Consider the following 15,314-nt stretch of genomic DNA (forward strand, 5'->3'; position numbering starts at 1 on the left):
ATAAGTACCGACTACGTGATAGCGAATAACTTAAAAACAAATGATATTATCGGTGTTCTAGCGATCCGTGACACATAAATGAAATCATTTCCGTGTGTTTGCTCACCTAGTTAATTTGTTCGATGACTATCCATATCAGTTCTAAAGCTAGTGCATAGAGACCAAAGAAGTCGAGGTGATCTTTAAGTCCTCACCAATAAACTTAAACTGACAGAATACAAGAACTTAACCCATAATACATTATATTTGTCGGTTACAAATATGAGCAACAACAGTTCCTAGGGCTTATCATTATTCTACGGAGTCTCGCAGATTACATTGAATCGAAGGTGATTACGTGTTATCACTACTCACAGCACTAATGCGCTACTGAAGTATTGCAGATAATACCAGAACTCGGTATTATTATTAACTCCTTTGATTTTAAACTACATAAAGTATAAATAACTAGTGTTTATTCCTTCGTATCGAAATCCAAAGGTCCCAGAAATCTTATGTTTATTGAAAGTACAATATAAAAAAATAATTTCTTCGAGTAATAAATCAAAAGTTAGTGTGTTAATATTATTCTCAAAGTAAACAATTTCGATAACCCTTCCCTAACCTGCCCTTGAGAACCTAGAGCCGGTATCATATTTATTGTTGTAAATTGCATTAATTTATAGGCCGTTCCTTCATTTTTATGAGCTAAACTGGATTTATGTGTTGCTATGACTTCTCTTATTTGTAATGACACTATCATCTCACAAATTAAGTAAACAGGTTATATCTAACACGTTTCAGTACTCAGCACCTAAAATAGAATTCTATCAATCATTATTACGTTCAAATAAATCCGTCATAATTTCGAAGAATCAGCATTGTCATCATTTAACGCAATATGTCATTAATTTTATGAACCACCATGTTTTGTCAGTCTCACAATATATCCGTGTGCCGTCATCGATAAACTCTTATCTTGTTGAGATATTACTAATATTACTAACAAGTCACTAGATCGTGTAAATAATGATGAGGTTAGTAGTGCACTAGGTTAAACTAGACTTTAACTTAACCTTCGCTCCACAATTTAAGCTAGGTATTATGGCCCAATTCCATAACTGTTTGGACATCTGGAAATAATATCGTCATGATTCTCTTTAAAATATAATCCCAAGCCAAATTAACTTTTCGCATTAATAAAGAACGTATTTAGATACTATTGTCCTGCTTGTCATGCTTACTTATATTAATATCGCGGCCTACTGACCGCTATAACTTAATATTTATTTTATGATGACTTAATTTAACTATTTAGGTTATTTTACGACTTCGCTTGATAATCTTCATATAATTCATTTTATTTTGTAGCTTTTACACATTATGGTGGGTTTTACTAATAATGTTTGCGTGTTGTATCGCGTAGCCGAGTCGTCAGACACGACCTGGGGCGGGGAGGACGACTTCGTGCTAGTGGAGGCGACGGAGAGCGGGTCCGCGGAGTGCTCGGGCGCGTCGTCGGGCTCGGAGGCGGCGCCGCGGCCGCGCTCGCTGGCGCTGGCCGCCGCGCTGCCCGCCGCGCCGCCCGACACGCGCGCCCCGCGACACGCGCCCACGCAGCCGCCGCCGCTCACGCTCAACAGGGTAACTACCATACAATCATCCCTTCCTACCCTAAGGACGAGGCCGCGTTGCTTTAGCCACGTCTGCGTATCACATTATTGTGGCCACGCCCTTTCTTTTTTTGTTATGGTAGCTTTCTGGATTGGTGATTTTGGTTTTGGTGCGAAATTATTGTGTTCCTTACCCGGTTTAATAGTTACAGCTTCAGTTACTACCGTCTTATAGCTCACTGGCGATCTACTTTCTTTTTATATCGTTTTCAAGTAATTGTTGAAAAAACTTGGTTGGCTTCAGGATCGTTAAGACAATATATGTGCCCTTGTTCTCTATACGCATTACGAAAATGTAATACATGCATACATAACATGTGAGAGATACACAGCACCAACACCTTCAAGAATATCGAATTCTTAACTTCTAAAGTTCACATTAAGCACTTTCAATAGTGGCCAGTGTTCAACTTCACCATTAATTTCGAGCTTAGTCGTTATCTAATGTAACTCCTTCTCCTACGTATTTGCACTCTCTGCCCATTATATACATATTATCAATGTTGCTTAGTCTGAAACATTATTTTCTTATTATACAAATCTCTTCTATATGTAAATATACATTCTAAAGCAATCTGCAGTGTCCGCCTACATGCTGCTACCATGAGCTGTATAACTGTGACTACTACACATGTGTCCATTGCAGAACACACTCGCCGTAACATGTAACAATAACGTACCACGATCACAACCCATCGACGTGCTTCGATCGAACTACAGCCGTAACGCCACCAACATAGGATCCTTGTCGCCGCCCACAGTGAGTACACGCTTCTCATCCTTTAAACAAAGATCTCTTACTAAAACTATGCTTATACCACAGCGCGGTGTGTGATAAATGTGCTAAACTAATCGATCAATGCATTTGGAAAAATGTGTGGTGCAATATAAATACTTTACTTTCCATGGTAACCTCACTTACTTTATAACGATGCCTTGTTACAACACCTTAGTTCATTTGTAGATTCTAGAACGTCAGTGTGCAAAAATGCACCTTAATCTTAATTAAGGTCTAGACAGCACTGACAAAATAGTTTCTTAATTTGTACCAAATGTGGTCGCAATAAGGATTAAAATCGTGCCAACCTGCCCTTGATTCACGTTGTCTAAAAGATGTCACGTTATTAGCACGTGCTAACCCCACCCATTTGAATAAAAAACGTGGAATACAGGTGTACGATATGACGTAGTGAAAACACAAATAATTTCAGGTGTTTTAACATAAAACTAAGGTTTACATGAATATATAAATAATTTAACATTTATTAGATTGCTATGTGCTTTGGACCACACGAATGACCGAGCATTATGAAATTAATAGTAATAAATTAACACTACGATTTAGGTGCAACCACAAATCTGTGTCTGTTATTTTAAGTACCGATAAGAAATGCGCATTATGTTACGTTATGATAGTATTTGATAGATTGCGCTTCAGTCTAGAAGTAATCAATATTACAAATGTATAATTATTGGATAATCTATATCTATACTAATATATAAAGCTGAAGAGTTTGTTTGTTTGTTTGTTTGAACGCGCTAATCTCGGGAACCACTGGTTCGATTTGAAAAATTCTTTTTGTGTTGAATAGACCATTAATGAGGAAGGCTATAGGCTATATAACATCACGCTGCGACTAATAGGAGCGAAGATAAAATGGAAAATGTGAAAAAAACAGGGCAGGTATAAATCATAACTTATATCTTCTACCCACGGGGACGAAGTCGCGGGCAACAGCTAGTTGTTTATGTATGTACGTGTTCGATCTTATGACGTTACTATGATCTAGACGTGTTGCATTTCTAGATAATGAAATAGGAAATGATGACGTGTTCTCTGAGCCTGCAGTCCTAGGATCAGCCTCTGGCACGTGAAAAGATCGCACATGATCGACTATGACTAAGCCTGCAAACTTTTAACGCTAGCTGACAAGTTTTCCTTCAGTAATTTATTTCAAAGCCGACTTTTAATTATTTGTCTAGTAATCTTTGACCGATAACCAGATATATAAAATATGTGTACACAACCTTACATAAACCGATGTACACAGGTACCGTTTACGATGACGCCACCGTCGACGCGGCGCCGCAGCAGCAACTCGGGCAGCTCTCCACCGCCCTCGCTGTGGCAGGTATCGCCCACCAACGCTAGCCCGCTGCGCAGATCAGGTACATAAACAATACGACTATTTGCTTAAACCTGCATGACCTCTCAAACACTCTTGATAATGCAGCTCAGCAAATCTTGCATCGACAAACAAATATATTTGCATTCTATGTGGTTAGAAAAAAATATATGTTGAAGATAGTTCGCTTGTTTGTATTACGCCTTCTTAAGAGGTCTCTTTTGGATCTGATCTTGTTACGAGGACGAAACCGTATTCGTTAAGTGTACATACATAATAGTGGTGTTGTGTCCCAGGCTCGTCCCCGCCGGTGTCGCTGGCGCTGAAGGCGAGCGGCGAGGCGGGCGGCGGCGCGGGCTCGCCCAAGCGCCAGGCGCTGCCCGACGCGCTGCTGCGCGGCATCAAGCTGCACCAGCCGCCAGACCCGCCCGTCTACATACCCAACCTGCAGGAGGAGACCATCCTCGCCGTGAGTACACACTTTTGTTCATAAGCGGTACCACATACTTTGCTCAGATATTTTAAGTTTAAATCATAATCCAAAAAAAATATGTTTGGTTTCAGGAGGAGCACAGCAAAGTATTCTCTCAGCTTAACTTTGTCCTGATGCTAGCAGAGCTGCTGTCCGACCTCGCCGTCTCTTGTGGCGCTCCAATCGCTGCACTTATGGATGCCTCAGATGGTAAATATTTCCTTTTTTTGCCTTTCTCTATTTTAGTTTTTAATATCTCAAGCTAAACAAGTTGTTATTGTTGAAAAAAAATGAAGACATGTTGTAATATGAGTGTCGTGTGCAGAGCGCTGCAACGAGAGCGTGCGGCTGGGGCTGCTGGTGCAGGCCATGCAGGCGCTGGCGGCCGGCCTGCGCCTCGCCGCCGCGCACTACCGCGCGCGCACGCTGCAGCCCACGCCGCAAGTGCGCAACGGTAAGGGACACGGCGTATTACTACAACCTAACACGCTTCTCACAATTCAAATAATTAAAAATATTGAGAAAATTCATGCATCTGCACTTCCCACAATTCTTCCTCTTACTATAAAACCTTTTTTACCCTTTGTAACTATTCTAGGGCAAGAGACATACACAAAAGACATGAAAAGTAAAAACATACCGCTTACTTAATATTTCTAGGACATTCTTATGAATAAAGTCAACAAGTGCAAATATAATCAGTTTTCTGAAAAGTTCTTTTTTTATATTTCAGTTGTTTCCCTCATGAACGGAAAGTACAAGTGGATTGTAAACGAGTCGAGGAGGCTTCACGAAGCGGGCGTCACCCCAGCTGTGTGTGACAAAATCCTTTACGAGCATGCTATTGAACTCGTAAGTAGTCCTAATATATGGTATCGTGATAACTTCTTGTTATTATAGGAGCAGCTATGATTGCTTATCCTTAAATAATGTCTGCCTAATAATGCCTTAAATTTGTTTGTTAACAGTGTCAGATGGCGGCTATCGAGGAGTTATTCGGCGACATGAAGGAGTGCGAGCGGCGCTACATGTCGGCGCAGGTGTTGCTGCACTCGCTCGTGCAGCGCCATCCGCTGCACCCGCAACACCGGACCACGCTCTCCAAGTGTTAGTACTGTATACATATACATCTCTATGTTCATGACCGTCATTGCTTTAATGACGATCATGGGAGTTTTTTTGCTCTTTATTAATTTATTCGCATAATTTTTAATATTAATTGCTCACGTATTTGACGTTTCTCCCACAGATCGAGACGCGGTACAACGACGGCTCAATTGCCTCAAAGGGCCGCGCAAAATAATGGACGTTAAACTCGAGGCCGGGATCTCATAATGCAATATGCAACCAGCCACGTAGGAGTAAGTGGACGTGATGCAACATGAAAAGTGATTTTATTTTGTTTAAAAAAAATGACTTGGTGTGAAACAAAATACTGTATAATCTAAAAATGTATAAAAATATAAAGTGAAATATATCAATTAAAATCAATGTATACAATCGTTTAGCGATCAATGAAAATGAAGATTACCAGAGATTCAATAGTGAACTACATTTTATTATTGAGTTACAAGCAAGAGTTCTTAGTAGTATTATAGAATCGTCTAGTATATTTTAATGCTAAACGAGTTGCAGAATTGCTTCAAAATCAACTTATATATTATAGTTTGTTAGATGTGTGTCTAGAATTCCTTTAAAATAAAAACGGTTGTATCATTTAGTGAGGTTTGAAATTTTAGTATTAAGCACATTTCACTTGAAGTAGCAAACTATTCTATACATATAATGAATAATGAGAATAATAATAAATATACATACAAGTTATATTTTTTCCAGTCATCAACATTTTAGTGAATTAAATAGACATAATTACTAAAGCGTAAGGTAGTAAACGTAGTATTGTTTCAAACTCTCTTTAACTCTTATTACTACTACCAACTTGTAGTTGATCATGTAAAATGGAAATTAGAAAGTAATAACGTCTCGGTATAAATATAATGCTATAGAGATCTCATTGACGACCAATAACAATATTATGGCATTTTTAGGCTAAGCTGTGAAATATGATTTTAAAGTATTTTCCTGAAGAAATGGAGATTGTATGATTGAATGAATTTTAGTTTATTTTCTCTAATCATACTTATTTTGCTTAGATTGTGATCCTGAATTATGTATTTTCTTCTCTGAAAATGTCTACTGCTTTACTGAAATAAGAATAAAGACTGTTGTATTATAAAATTATTTTGTTTTGTTTTAATAAATACTTATTTTTAACATCACTAACTATTATTATTTCAAAGGTATCTATAACTACAATTACTAATTTTAGTAAGGTCATAGTTGTCTCTTAAGGCTGTATATTGTTTCCTACACAGATCTGACAAAGTTGAAAATCCAGTGCATCAAAAACGAAGTGTAACTTTTATTTAAGCATAAATTAATAGATTGTAAAAAATCCAAATACCCACGTTTTTAAAGGTCAATCCATTCAAATTTTAGCAAAATCGTTCCAGCCGTTTTTATAGTTATAAATTGCATTGTCATTGGGTTTAAAGCTACCCTGAAAATTAGCCTGCAAGCTCATCGGGAGAGCCTCATAATTGAGTTGCAAAATTCAACCGGAACAACAAATAATTTTATTTATTATTATCTTCTAATATATAAAATTCCCGTGTCACGATGTTAGTTACCATACTCCTCCGAAACGGTTCGATCGATTTTTATGAAATTTTGTATACATATTGGGTAGGTCTGAGAATAGAACAACATCTATTTTTCATATCCTTAAGTGATAAGGGATGCTCAAACTAAAAAAAAAATTTTTTTTTGGTCGACATGCTGTTTTTATTTTTTTTATAATGTGGCATTAAAAATACATACAACTAGAAAAAAAAATTCGGCAATACTACGTTTGCTGGGTCAGCTAGTTATGTATAACGTAGTATTTGTGATTCTGTGATAATAAAACACGATATTGACACTCAAGTACATGAAATCTTTATTACTATTCAATACTGCACGAACAATCCAGATCCCTGTTTAAGAAACTTATATGGCTTAACTCTGTTACGGCCGCGCACCGGACAAAACATAACTTTATCTGGTGGAAACTCGGAAGAGCCAGTTGTCTCTAAAAGAATATCAAGACAGGTCAACAATTTAGTTATTTGTACAGAGAGTGTATACTGCTTGTTTTCCTCAGAAGCCCAATCAGTATTGATAACTCGTTCAATGTCTCGGATGTCGTCATTGATACCTGCATGATGTGTTCCATTCCAGTGAAGGGTTAATGAAAACATTGGCGCCTTTTTAGGATAGTCACTCCCAAGAGCCACCAATGCAACTAGCTTAGCAGACTGTCGCGTTATAATGGCTCTGTACAACATGTCATTAGGATTTACCAATCCTTCAGATATCAAAAATGCAGTAGAAGGTGACTGGCTATATTCAGGCCACCCAACTGACTGCCATTGTGTTAATGAACCCGACAGTCTTACAGGGCTTAAAGAATCTCCTTTTACTGATAATATCTTTCCAGATTCCAAATCCTGCAACTCTTTCATTAACACAACACGAGACATCAATCTCTTCTTTAAAGTTAATATGAAATTTTCAACTGTGCTGACACTGAGGCTGGGGCATAGCTGAATATTTTTGTTGAACTTTTGATCTTCAGTTACTGTTGCCATAAAATCTAGGCCACACATTCTTTGTGCCCACACATAGGGTTTACCAAGTTCTGATATGAAATGCTGGAAGTCTTCAGTAATGCCAGCTGCATTGAGCAGATATGTAGTTGCTGGATGGGGAGAGTCATACCCTGTGTCACCAGGGTACAGTTCATTCAATATACAATGTCCATTTAAAACGTCTGCAGCTGATATCCCTGTTATAGGTTTTGGTAAAGATACTGTGAACTTGACCACAATTATTTTCAAATGTAAGAGGTATGAGAAGATCAGGTTCAAAGCAGTACCATCTGGTACCTTGACAGAAACTTGAATGCTTAGTGGGTGTTTCTTTAAGACTTCTTTTTTCTTAGCATCTGCCTTTTCTTCCTTAGAAATCTTAGCAGTCCTATGATGGCGTTTCTTCTTCTCATTTTGGTCATCATCATTATTTTCAGGGTCTGAATCAGAATCATTTGACACAACTAAGTCACTGTCAACATTGTTAAGTTGTTCCAACCTTCTTGCTTCATCCTCATCACCAGATATCCCTGAAAATATGCACAAAATATTAAGAACAAACAAAACTTAAATTACATAAATTCTGATTATTATTATGTTAGAAATGTTCATACCGACTGTAACTGTCTTTGCACCCAGAGCATCAGAATATGCACTAGCATTTGCAAAAAGAAGAAATAAAGGAGAAGGGAGTAAAGATGCAGCCCTTGCCTCATCCCTCTTATCATCAAGCCTGAGAGCCAGGCATTCTTGCAAAGGCTTTGTAGACTTCAGAACATCTCTGAGATGTGGGAGCAAGGCATCAAGTCTTGAGCGAGCAGCTGCTATAGCTGCTGCAACACGTTCTTTGGAAGCAATGAGCTCATTACAAGCTGATGAGAGCTCACGACGTTGACGAAGTTCCCACTCCAATCTTGCTAGTTGAAGCTGGTGCTCATCAGTCTTTGTGAGTTCCTAAAAAAGTAATAAGTTTAGAATTAAAAACGAATCATGCATTTAAATAATTAAAGATTTGGTATTAAAACTCACTGGTCGAGATATTTCAGCAGGTGCTTCTTTATAAAAGTCTTCAACATCAACAAGTTCTATTTCTTCGTCTTTGGATTTGAATTGTAGACACTTTGTTACTTCTTTGTTAAGATGATCAGCTTCATATAACAAGTTTTGCAAAAGCAGGTGTGTAGAGTCAACTCTCTGTTTCTCCTTATGCAATGCATCCCGTCCTGCCCTTGTACGGACTTTCTCTAGTCGATTGAGTTTTTTCAGAGCAACAAGGTTAAGAGATGCTTCAATCCTCTTTGCATTTATTTTTTCTCTAGCCTTAAACAGATTTATAATAATTATTATGCTTGTTGGTTTTTCATAATATGAGGGGAAAGACTAATGTTTTTATTTGGCATAGAAGCCATTACATTATACAAAAAGGTTTGATTACTATGCCACATGATTTCAGAGTTAATTATTAATCAATGAATTTAAATCATCACACAACATACCTCATTGGTGTCTTTTGCTTTCAACTCTGCTATTTCAGCAAATAATTGTCTAATATCTTGACATATTTTCTTGAAAAACGCAGCGTCTTTCTCGGCTGGCCGTAGTTGTGCCTCTGTTTCTTCAAACTCTACCACCCGCTATAACAGTAAACGGTTTAAATCTATGTATGTAATATTATTAACAAATAACACCTAGCCGTGTAATCAGCCAACAAAAGAAACCTAATGCAATTCATAAAGACAATACCTTATAAACATCTACGGGCACTTGTTTAGAAGATTCGTTGGATGTAGTATTTATTTTGCGGCGTTTCTTAGCAGATACATCTTCTTTCCCCATTTTCTGACGCTTTCTGTGACGCTACGTTGTTATGTTTATGATGTAGTTTTATAAACTTATTCAACTGTTAAAAACAATATTTATTATTCACCCAGCCATTAGTTAACTCAAAACTGTCTGTATAATATGATATCTGCTCAATTAAGCAAATATACGGCTTAGATAAAATATACAAGCAAACAATGACGTTTAAAAGTTAGTAGGCTTGGGTAAAAAATATCGATATATCAAAATATCGATATTTTATCAGAAAATAATCGATATAAATCAGCGATATTTTTTCCCGCGATATATCGACTTTCGATATTTATTTTTAGATATCAAAATCGATATATTTTTTAAAGTTCTGCTGTCTGCTTTTGCGTCACATCATGTATTTGACTTTTTACAAATCTGATGTCTTAAATTTAGAAAAAGAGTAAATAGGCAGTGCAGTAAAACACAAATAACACAAATAATAAACATAATGTAAATTGCTTCTCGATTTGGCGTTTGAGTTAAAAAATTTACATTTTGATGTTAAAAATTCGTTTGTAATGTTTAAATAAGACATTTAAAATGTCCTTAGTAAATATTGGTAAGAAGTAAATCAATACCCTTATCAAAATCTGTGTTAAACATTCTCCTTTCAAAGTATTTAGCTTGGCTTTTCTGTATTTTCAAATAATAAAACTGATGTCAAAACCACCAGATGTGTATTTGCTTTAAAATTTCGAATATTTTGGCAATTTTTATAGATAATCGCTTATTGCACAGAAAATATCGATATATCAACATATCGATATATTTAGTCAATACTTATCGATATATTTGAAAAACATCGATACGATATATATCGATATTTTTTCCTCATTTGCCCATCCCTAAAAGTTAGGTTATGTATAACATTCACAGATGCTCAATAATTTGTTTTTTTCTTCCATAAATGTTTTCTTCACTTCAATGATTGCACACATTCATAACAACAACACCTGTTTTGAATGCCATTCTTGCGTTGAATATCAATTTTTCATTTGCTGATGCATTGTCGTAAGCTTAGAAACGCATCAGTGATTCTTTGCTTAGTATAAAATACACAGCAAGTAGTACGTACGCCCCTTGAGATAATAATTTAATATTGTATTGAAAAAGTTTCTGACAATATTGGTTATTGAAGGTCTACAAATTGGGCCTCATCGAAGAAAAAACTTTTGTGCGCCAAAAGAAAGTTTCACAAGCGAAACGTCAAATAATCTGACAGCATGGACATAAACATATGACTCTCAAGTGTCATGTCTATGATGTCACATAGTCACACTCCGACCATAACTCGATTTATACAAAAAATTTGACCAACACTCCCTGCAAATTCAAACATTATGGTGCGGGTTACAAACGTTCTTTGTCGCGTCCCCGTAATAAAATTTCGTAAGGGTGGGTTAGGTCAGGCAAGAGCACCCTCTACTGGCGCTTCAGCTGGCGCGGCACCGGCCGTTGCTACTCCTGCAGCTGCACCCGTCCAGGTGTGTTATTTTATTACTTGCGAACCCCCTGTTCTTTATTTTCATAACACTTTGTCAATATAATTTGCAGTAATAAATGGGTCAATTTGAAAGACCAATTAACTTATATAATGCTTTCTTTCATTGCAGCAACCCGCAGCCGCAGCAATGAGCACAAACACTGTTCCTGATATTGATCTTCCGCTTCGCTACAGAAGACTGCCACTTTCTGAGGAGGAGATTGAATACATCAATGGCGGCGGAATTGTTTAGTTCCCCTGCTTACAATATTGTAGACACAGTTTTCAGCAGTAGATCTTGATTAATTTAGAACCTATTTATTTAGATCTAGTATTAGATATTTGGTCATGGAGTTGTTGGTTAACTATTATACTTGGCATTTATGACTAGGCTCCTTGCAATTATATTGGCAATAATCTTATGTAGACTATAAAAATAATATTCAGAGCCCAAAGTAATAATACTATATACCAACACAACTGCAAAATGCAGTAAATATTACTGAAAAGCACTTATTGAATCGAAAGTACCTGCATTTTTAAACTGCTATAAAACTATATTCTGCAGTTGACATTATGGGAATGCCGTTACTAAGTTCTTAGAAAGGTTTTACAATTAAAAATAAATACTTAAAATCCATTGTTTCTTTCAAACCTACCTGCTTCTTTAATATTAAAAACTAAATCAATATTGCAGTCCGGAAGCCAAGCCAACGGAGCCAAACAAGCTATTCAAGACAAATCAAAAGGAAACCTGAGTATTATAAGAGTGCCTAATTCTATTTTAATTGATTGTACACAAAAGAAGAAACAAGCTGTTTCATTAAATATAATGGTACAAAAATCAAATGAATGCAAAAACGCAAAAAAATAAAATGAATTGTGATCTAAATTAACACTATTTTGGAAGTATGACATAATATTAAATAATAGATAGTGAAATAAATAAATCGCAATTTTTTAATTTTTATTTTTATTTTTGACATGTCATGATTGTAGGAAAATAGTATAATCAGTATACAAAATATAAATGATATACACTAACGAAACAATAAGAAATACTCTAATAATACCGAACATTGAGTTTTTCGTTTTGGATGGCCCACATCTGTGCAGCCGGCCCATCATAAGCGACATCACTGTTGGCCGCAAACTTAATTACTCCAAATTTAGCAAATTTATTTTTCCACTTCGATGTTAAGGGCAGGTTTAGGAGGGCGTTAGTAATAGCCTTCTTGGTTTCAGCTGTAACAAAATATTATTATGTGTACTCTTTTGTAGTTATTGATGAATCATATAAAACCATACTTGTACACACCATTTAGTTTAGAATTAACTATAATAGGATACGGCGGCAAACGGCCTAGGGTCTCCAAAGTTATAATATCTTTGCCACCATCATACATAAACTTTTTTGAATTAAGAAGTGTTGTCGAATCAACTGCAGCCCAATCAGCTTGTCTAGAGAGTACCATCTGAGCAGAAGAAAGATGAGATCCTGATTCTGGAAAAGTCAAAATATGATTAATATAGACATGGCATAAACAAACAACAACATAGGTAGCAAACAAAACTCACTTAATAAAGATCCAAAAAATGATGCGTTTTCGCCTTTTTCCTTTAGTGTTTTTAAAACCAATTTGCTTCCAGACAGCGATTCTTCATCACTATATGCAAAAGTACACCCCCGGAGATCCAGTAAAGTATTTACGTTGTGAGCCCTGTAATAAACTAACTGAATATACTAATGTCGATAAAGCAATATTAGTCGTCTGGTAGTTATTTAATTGTAGAATAATAGAAGACAAGTATAACAAATTCTTATCGCAAGTCAATGACATACTGATAACATTTTTATCTAAGCATTGTGTATTTATTTGCGTTCTGTATGAGTAGTACTGATATATTACGTTTCCTGTTAATGGAACCTATATACAAGTAAACTCAAGTATTTTGATTCTTACTTTTTATCACTGTGAATTATGATATCGGAAAAATATCCCGGTTTGTTTTCTACATTCATCTGATGAGCGAAAACTGGTGTTACTGGTAGCAGTTCAATGTAGTCATTTCGTTTCGCACCTAGTTTCATATAGGCAGCTGCCGTTATAAAGGCTGAAATTAAACATGAATAAGTAAGTGTTAAAATCATTAAGCAAAACACTTTATAATTGCAGAAAAAAAACTTAAAATCATGTTTAATCTGGATAGGCTCAGGTGTTAACCATTCCGCGCAAATGTCGCAGGTTCAAATTCAGCAGAAGCATGATTATGAAATAAATCATCAAATACATACGTTCGGATTTGAACTGAATGATATAAAAAGTAAATTGGTCACCGCGGCCTTTCGCAACAGAGACTATCTGTGTAGGAAATAACTATTTTTACACAAATAATTTTGCAGGCGATGCCGATGGGACGGCACGCCGCCGACTCGAATGAAAAGAAATGCGTAGGAATCTGAGTTACACTGAAGGTATTTACATTGAAGAGCATAAATTATTGAGCATCAATTTAATTTACTAATATGTTTAAACTAACAACATTTTGACAAATTGTAACCGCATTTATCCCGGGATCGATATTTAGTTATTATTCAATTAGAAAGTAGGTACTCATTTTCAGCATGCCTAATTACCGACGCACGGAGATAACTATTGACGATTTTAATTAATAATAATTTAACGTTTTGTGTTCATATAGATAGAGAATCATAAAAAAATGAGGAAATAATTGGAAAACAAGCTTTCAATGCAAGTATTATAATGAGGGTAGGTCTTACCTAGATCGATCGTGTTAGTAGAAAATGGATCCGGGCGGTCCGGCAATGGTCCCGGGCTTCTACTTTCATATTGCAAAGTAGTATAACAGCCAAGAGCATCTTCTAACAGCTCCATTATTAATTCGTAAAGCTGCACTGGATGAGTAGGGCACATGTAAGTCGCTATACGAATTTCTTGCTTATTTTGAGCCATTGTTGAATGTTGATCACCACAGAAGGATTCGAGACCAATTCAATACGTGAACTAAGCTCTGTGTAACTCATAAGGCATATTGAACCGATTTTAATGAGCTCATTTGTTTATTATGAGCATTAAACAGTAATAGTAACGAGTTGATTGTTTATTATCGTAAAAACGCGATAAACACTGCACGCTGTGATCATGTACTGTCTAATAAAGTTTCTCTAGAAAACCTGCTGTCGAATGACGTCACATGCACGTAGTAACTGCGTGCGGTCAGACTTGCTGACTTTTAAACGGATTATTACTTTAGTAAGTACTTGTTTAAATTCTTGCCTTTGTTCAGCTAAAATGACCTGATAACCGTGCTTAAATAGATTATTGTAGATTAGTCGGTAAGCCACGATTTTTAATAACTGTTTACCAACATGCTTTCATATGCTTTATAAATAAAATACCTAGTAATAATTTAATTGCTTTTTATAGTGTAGTAAAACTGATTTCATTGTGATGGATGTAAGGTTATATGTAATAACCCATACTCATCTTATATCATAAACTCCTTAAGTAGGTACCTTGTAGCACTATAACAAAATAATAAAATCTTTTACATGTAAATACAAATATCACCCATTATTTTAGTAATAAAGTATACTGGCTCACAATACCTTTAGGTTGTGGACACTTAAATTAGTACGGTTTCCATACATGAAGTCATATAGACGAGACGGTGATCGTGGTGACTGTTAATTATTTATAAGGTTTCCGATACTAGTAACGTCATGTGTAGTGAGTTAACAAGAAACATTGCTATTGTGTTATTGTAGGCGTTCGTCTTCCCATTGGATTAAGAATGGCTGATGAAACTTCGCCAAACATAAGGACATTGATTAACATTCACCGCCAGACGGGCTGTTTCAAATGCTTGGCGGTACCAATTTGAAAATTGAGAAAAAGGATTTACCATCCATCACTTGGAAGAATATTTGGGATTGTGAAGGGTATTGGAAGAAAAGACATATTCGGGATCCATCGAGTAGAACCCCGGAAATGCGGAAATAATCACTTGTCTATC

The 15,314-nt window shown here is 36.2% G+C and overlaps 4 protein-coding genes across 4 annotated transcripts in view; 2 read left to right on the forward strand and 2 right to left on the reverse strand.

The window, feature by feature from the left end:
- The window catches only part of LOC113498426 (serine/threonine-protein kinase unc-51), a 29,864-nt gene extending 23,373 nt beyond the window's left edge, over positions 1–6,491 (forward strand). The window contains exons 8-16 of the mRNA XM_026878395.1: positions 1,406–1,623; positions 2,299–2,412; positions 3,704–3,821; positions 4,075–4,247; positions 4,343–4,460; positions 4,576–4,704; positions 4,984–5,102; positions 5,219–5,357; positions 5,500–6,491. Of these exons, the coding sequence (XP_026734196.1) occupies positions 1,406–1,623; positions 2,299–2,412; positions 3,704–3,821; positions 4,075–4,247; positions 4,343–4,460; positions 4,576–4,704; positions 4,984–5,102; positions 5,219–5,357; positions 5,500–5,585 (1,214 nt within the window). The 3' untranslated portion in view covers positions 5,586–6,491. The remainder of the gene's footprint in view (positions 1–1,405; positions 1,624–2,298; positions 2,413–3,703; positions 3,822–4,074; positions 4,248–4,342; positions 4,461–4,575; positions 4,705–4,983; positions 5,103–5,218; positions 5,358–5,499) is intronic.
- A 733-nt stretch (positions 6,492–7,224) lies between these two features.
- On the reverse strand, positions 7,225–9,969 carry LOC113499002 (THO complex subunit 5 homolog). The gene is made up of 5 exons (XM_026879307.1): positions 9,683–9,969; positions 9,436–9,573; positions 8,969–9,259; positions 8,554–8,893; positions 7,225–8,469 (listed from the first exon to the last, which is right to left on the reverse strand). Exons 1-5 carry the CDS (start codon positions 9,773–9,775, stop codon positions 7,259–7,261), a joined length of 2,073 nt encoding a protein of 690 aa, XP_026735108.1. The 5' UTR covers positions 9,776–9,969; the 3' UTR covers positions 7,225–7,258.
- A 1,044-nt stretch (positions 9,970–11,013) lies between these two features.
- On the forward strand, positions 11,014–12,237 carry LOC113499011. Its single transcript, XM_026879318.1, has 3 exons — positions 11,014–11,277; positions 11,407–11,523; positions 11,974–12,237. The coding sequence occupies exons 1-3, from the start codon at positions 11,134–11,136 to the stop codon at positions 12,148–12,150; spliced, it is 438 nt and encodes a 145-aa protein (XP_026735119.1). The 5' UTR covers positions 11,014–11,133; the 3' UTR covers positions 12,151–12,237.
- Positions 12,227–14,434, reverse strand: LOC113499007. The gene is made up of 5 exons (XM_026879313.1): positions 14,059–14,434; positions 13,241–13,391; positions 12,855–12,997; positions 12,595–12,780; positions 12,227–12,521 (listed from the first exon to the last, which is right to left on the reverse strand). Exons 1-5 carry the CDS (start codon positions 14,249–14,251, stop codon positions 12,340–12,342), a joined length of 855 nt encoding a protein of 284 aa, XP_026735114.1. The 5' UTR covers positions 14,252–14,434; the 3' UTR covers positions 12,227–12,339.
- Between the last annotated feature and the right edge of the window lie 880 nt (positions 14,435–15,314).

This window comes from Trichoplusia ni, chromosome 11 (genome assembly GCF_003590095.1).
Source record: "Trichoplusia ni isolate ovarian cell line Hi5 chromosome 11, tn1, whole genome shotgun sequence".
NCBI classification, from domain to species: domain Eukaryota; kingdom Metazoa; phylum Arthropoda; class Insecta; order Lepidoptera; family Noctuidae; genus Trichoplusia; species Trichoplusia ni.

What these genes read in the sequence shown, in the direction of transcription:
- LOC113499011 (XM_026879318.1), top strand. Translation starts at nt 11,134, where the DNA reads ATGGTGCGGGTTACAAACGTTCTTTGTCGCGTCCCCGTAATAAAATTT. An exon ending in CTGCAGCTGCACCCGTCCAG is followed by an intron (nt 11,278 to 11,406) that starts GTGTGTTATTTT and finishes CTTTCATTGCAG; the next exon opens with CAACCCGCAGCCGCAGCAAT. An exon ending in ACATCAATGGCGGCGGAATT is followed by an intron (nt 11,524 to 11,973) that starts GTTTAGTTCCCC and finishes TCAATATTGCAG; the next exon opens with TCCGGAAGCCAAGCCAACGG.
- LOC113499002 (XM_026879307.1), bottom strand. Translation starts at nt 9,775, where the DNA reads ATGGGGAAAGAAGATGTATCTGCTAAGAAACGCCGCAAAATAAATACT. An exon ending in TGCCCGTAGATGTTTATAAG is followed by an intron (nt 9,574 to 9,682) that starts GTATTGTCTTTA and finishes TTACTGTTATAG; the next exon opens with CGGGTGGTAGAGTTTGAAGA. An exon ending in AAGCAAAAGACACCAATGAG is followed by an intron (nt 9,260 to 9,435) that starts GTATGTTGTGTG and finishes AATCTGTTTAAG; the next exon opens with GCTAGAGAAAAAATAAATGC.
- LOC113499007 (XM_026879313.1), bottom strand. Translation starts at nt 14,251, where the DNA reads ATGGCTCAAAATAAGCAAGAAATTCGTATAGCGACTTACATGTGCCCT. An exon ending in TACTAACACGATCGATCTAG is followed by an intron (nt 13,392 to 14,058) that starts GTAAGACCTACC and finishes GTTTAATTTCAG; the next exon opens with CCTTTATAACGGCAGCTGCC. An exon ending in AGTTAATTCTAAACTAAATG is followed by an intron (nt 12,522 to 12,594) that starts GTGTGTACAAGT and finishes ATTTTGTTACAG; the next exon opens with CTGAAACCAAGAAGGCTATT.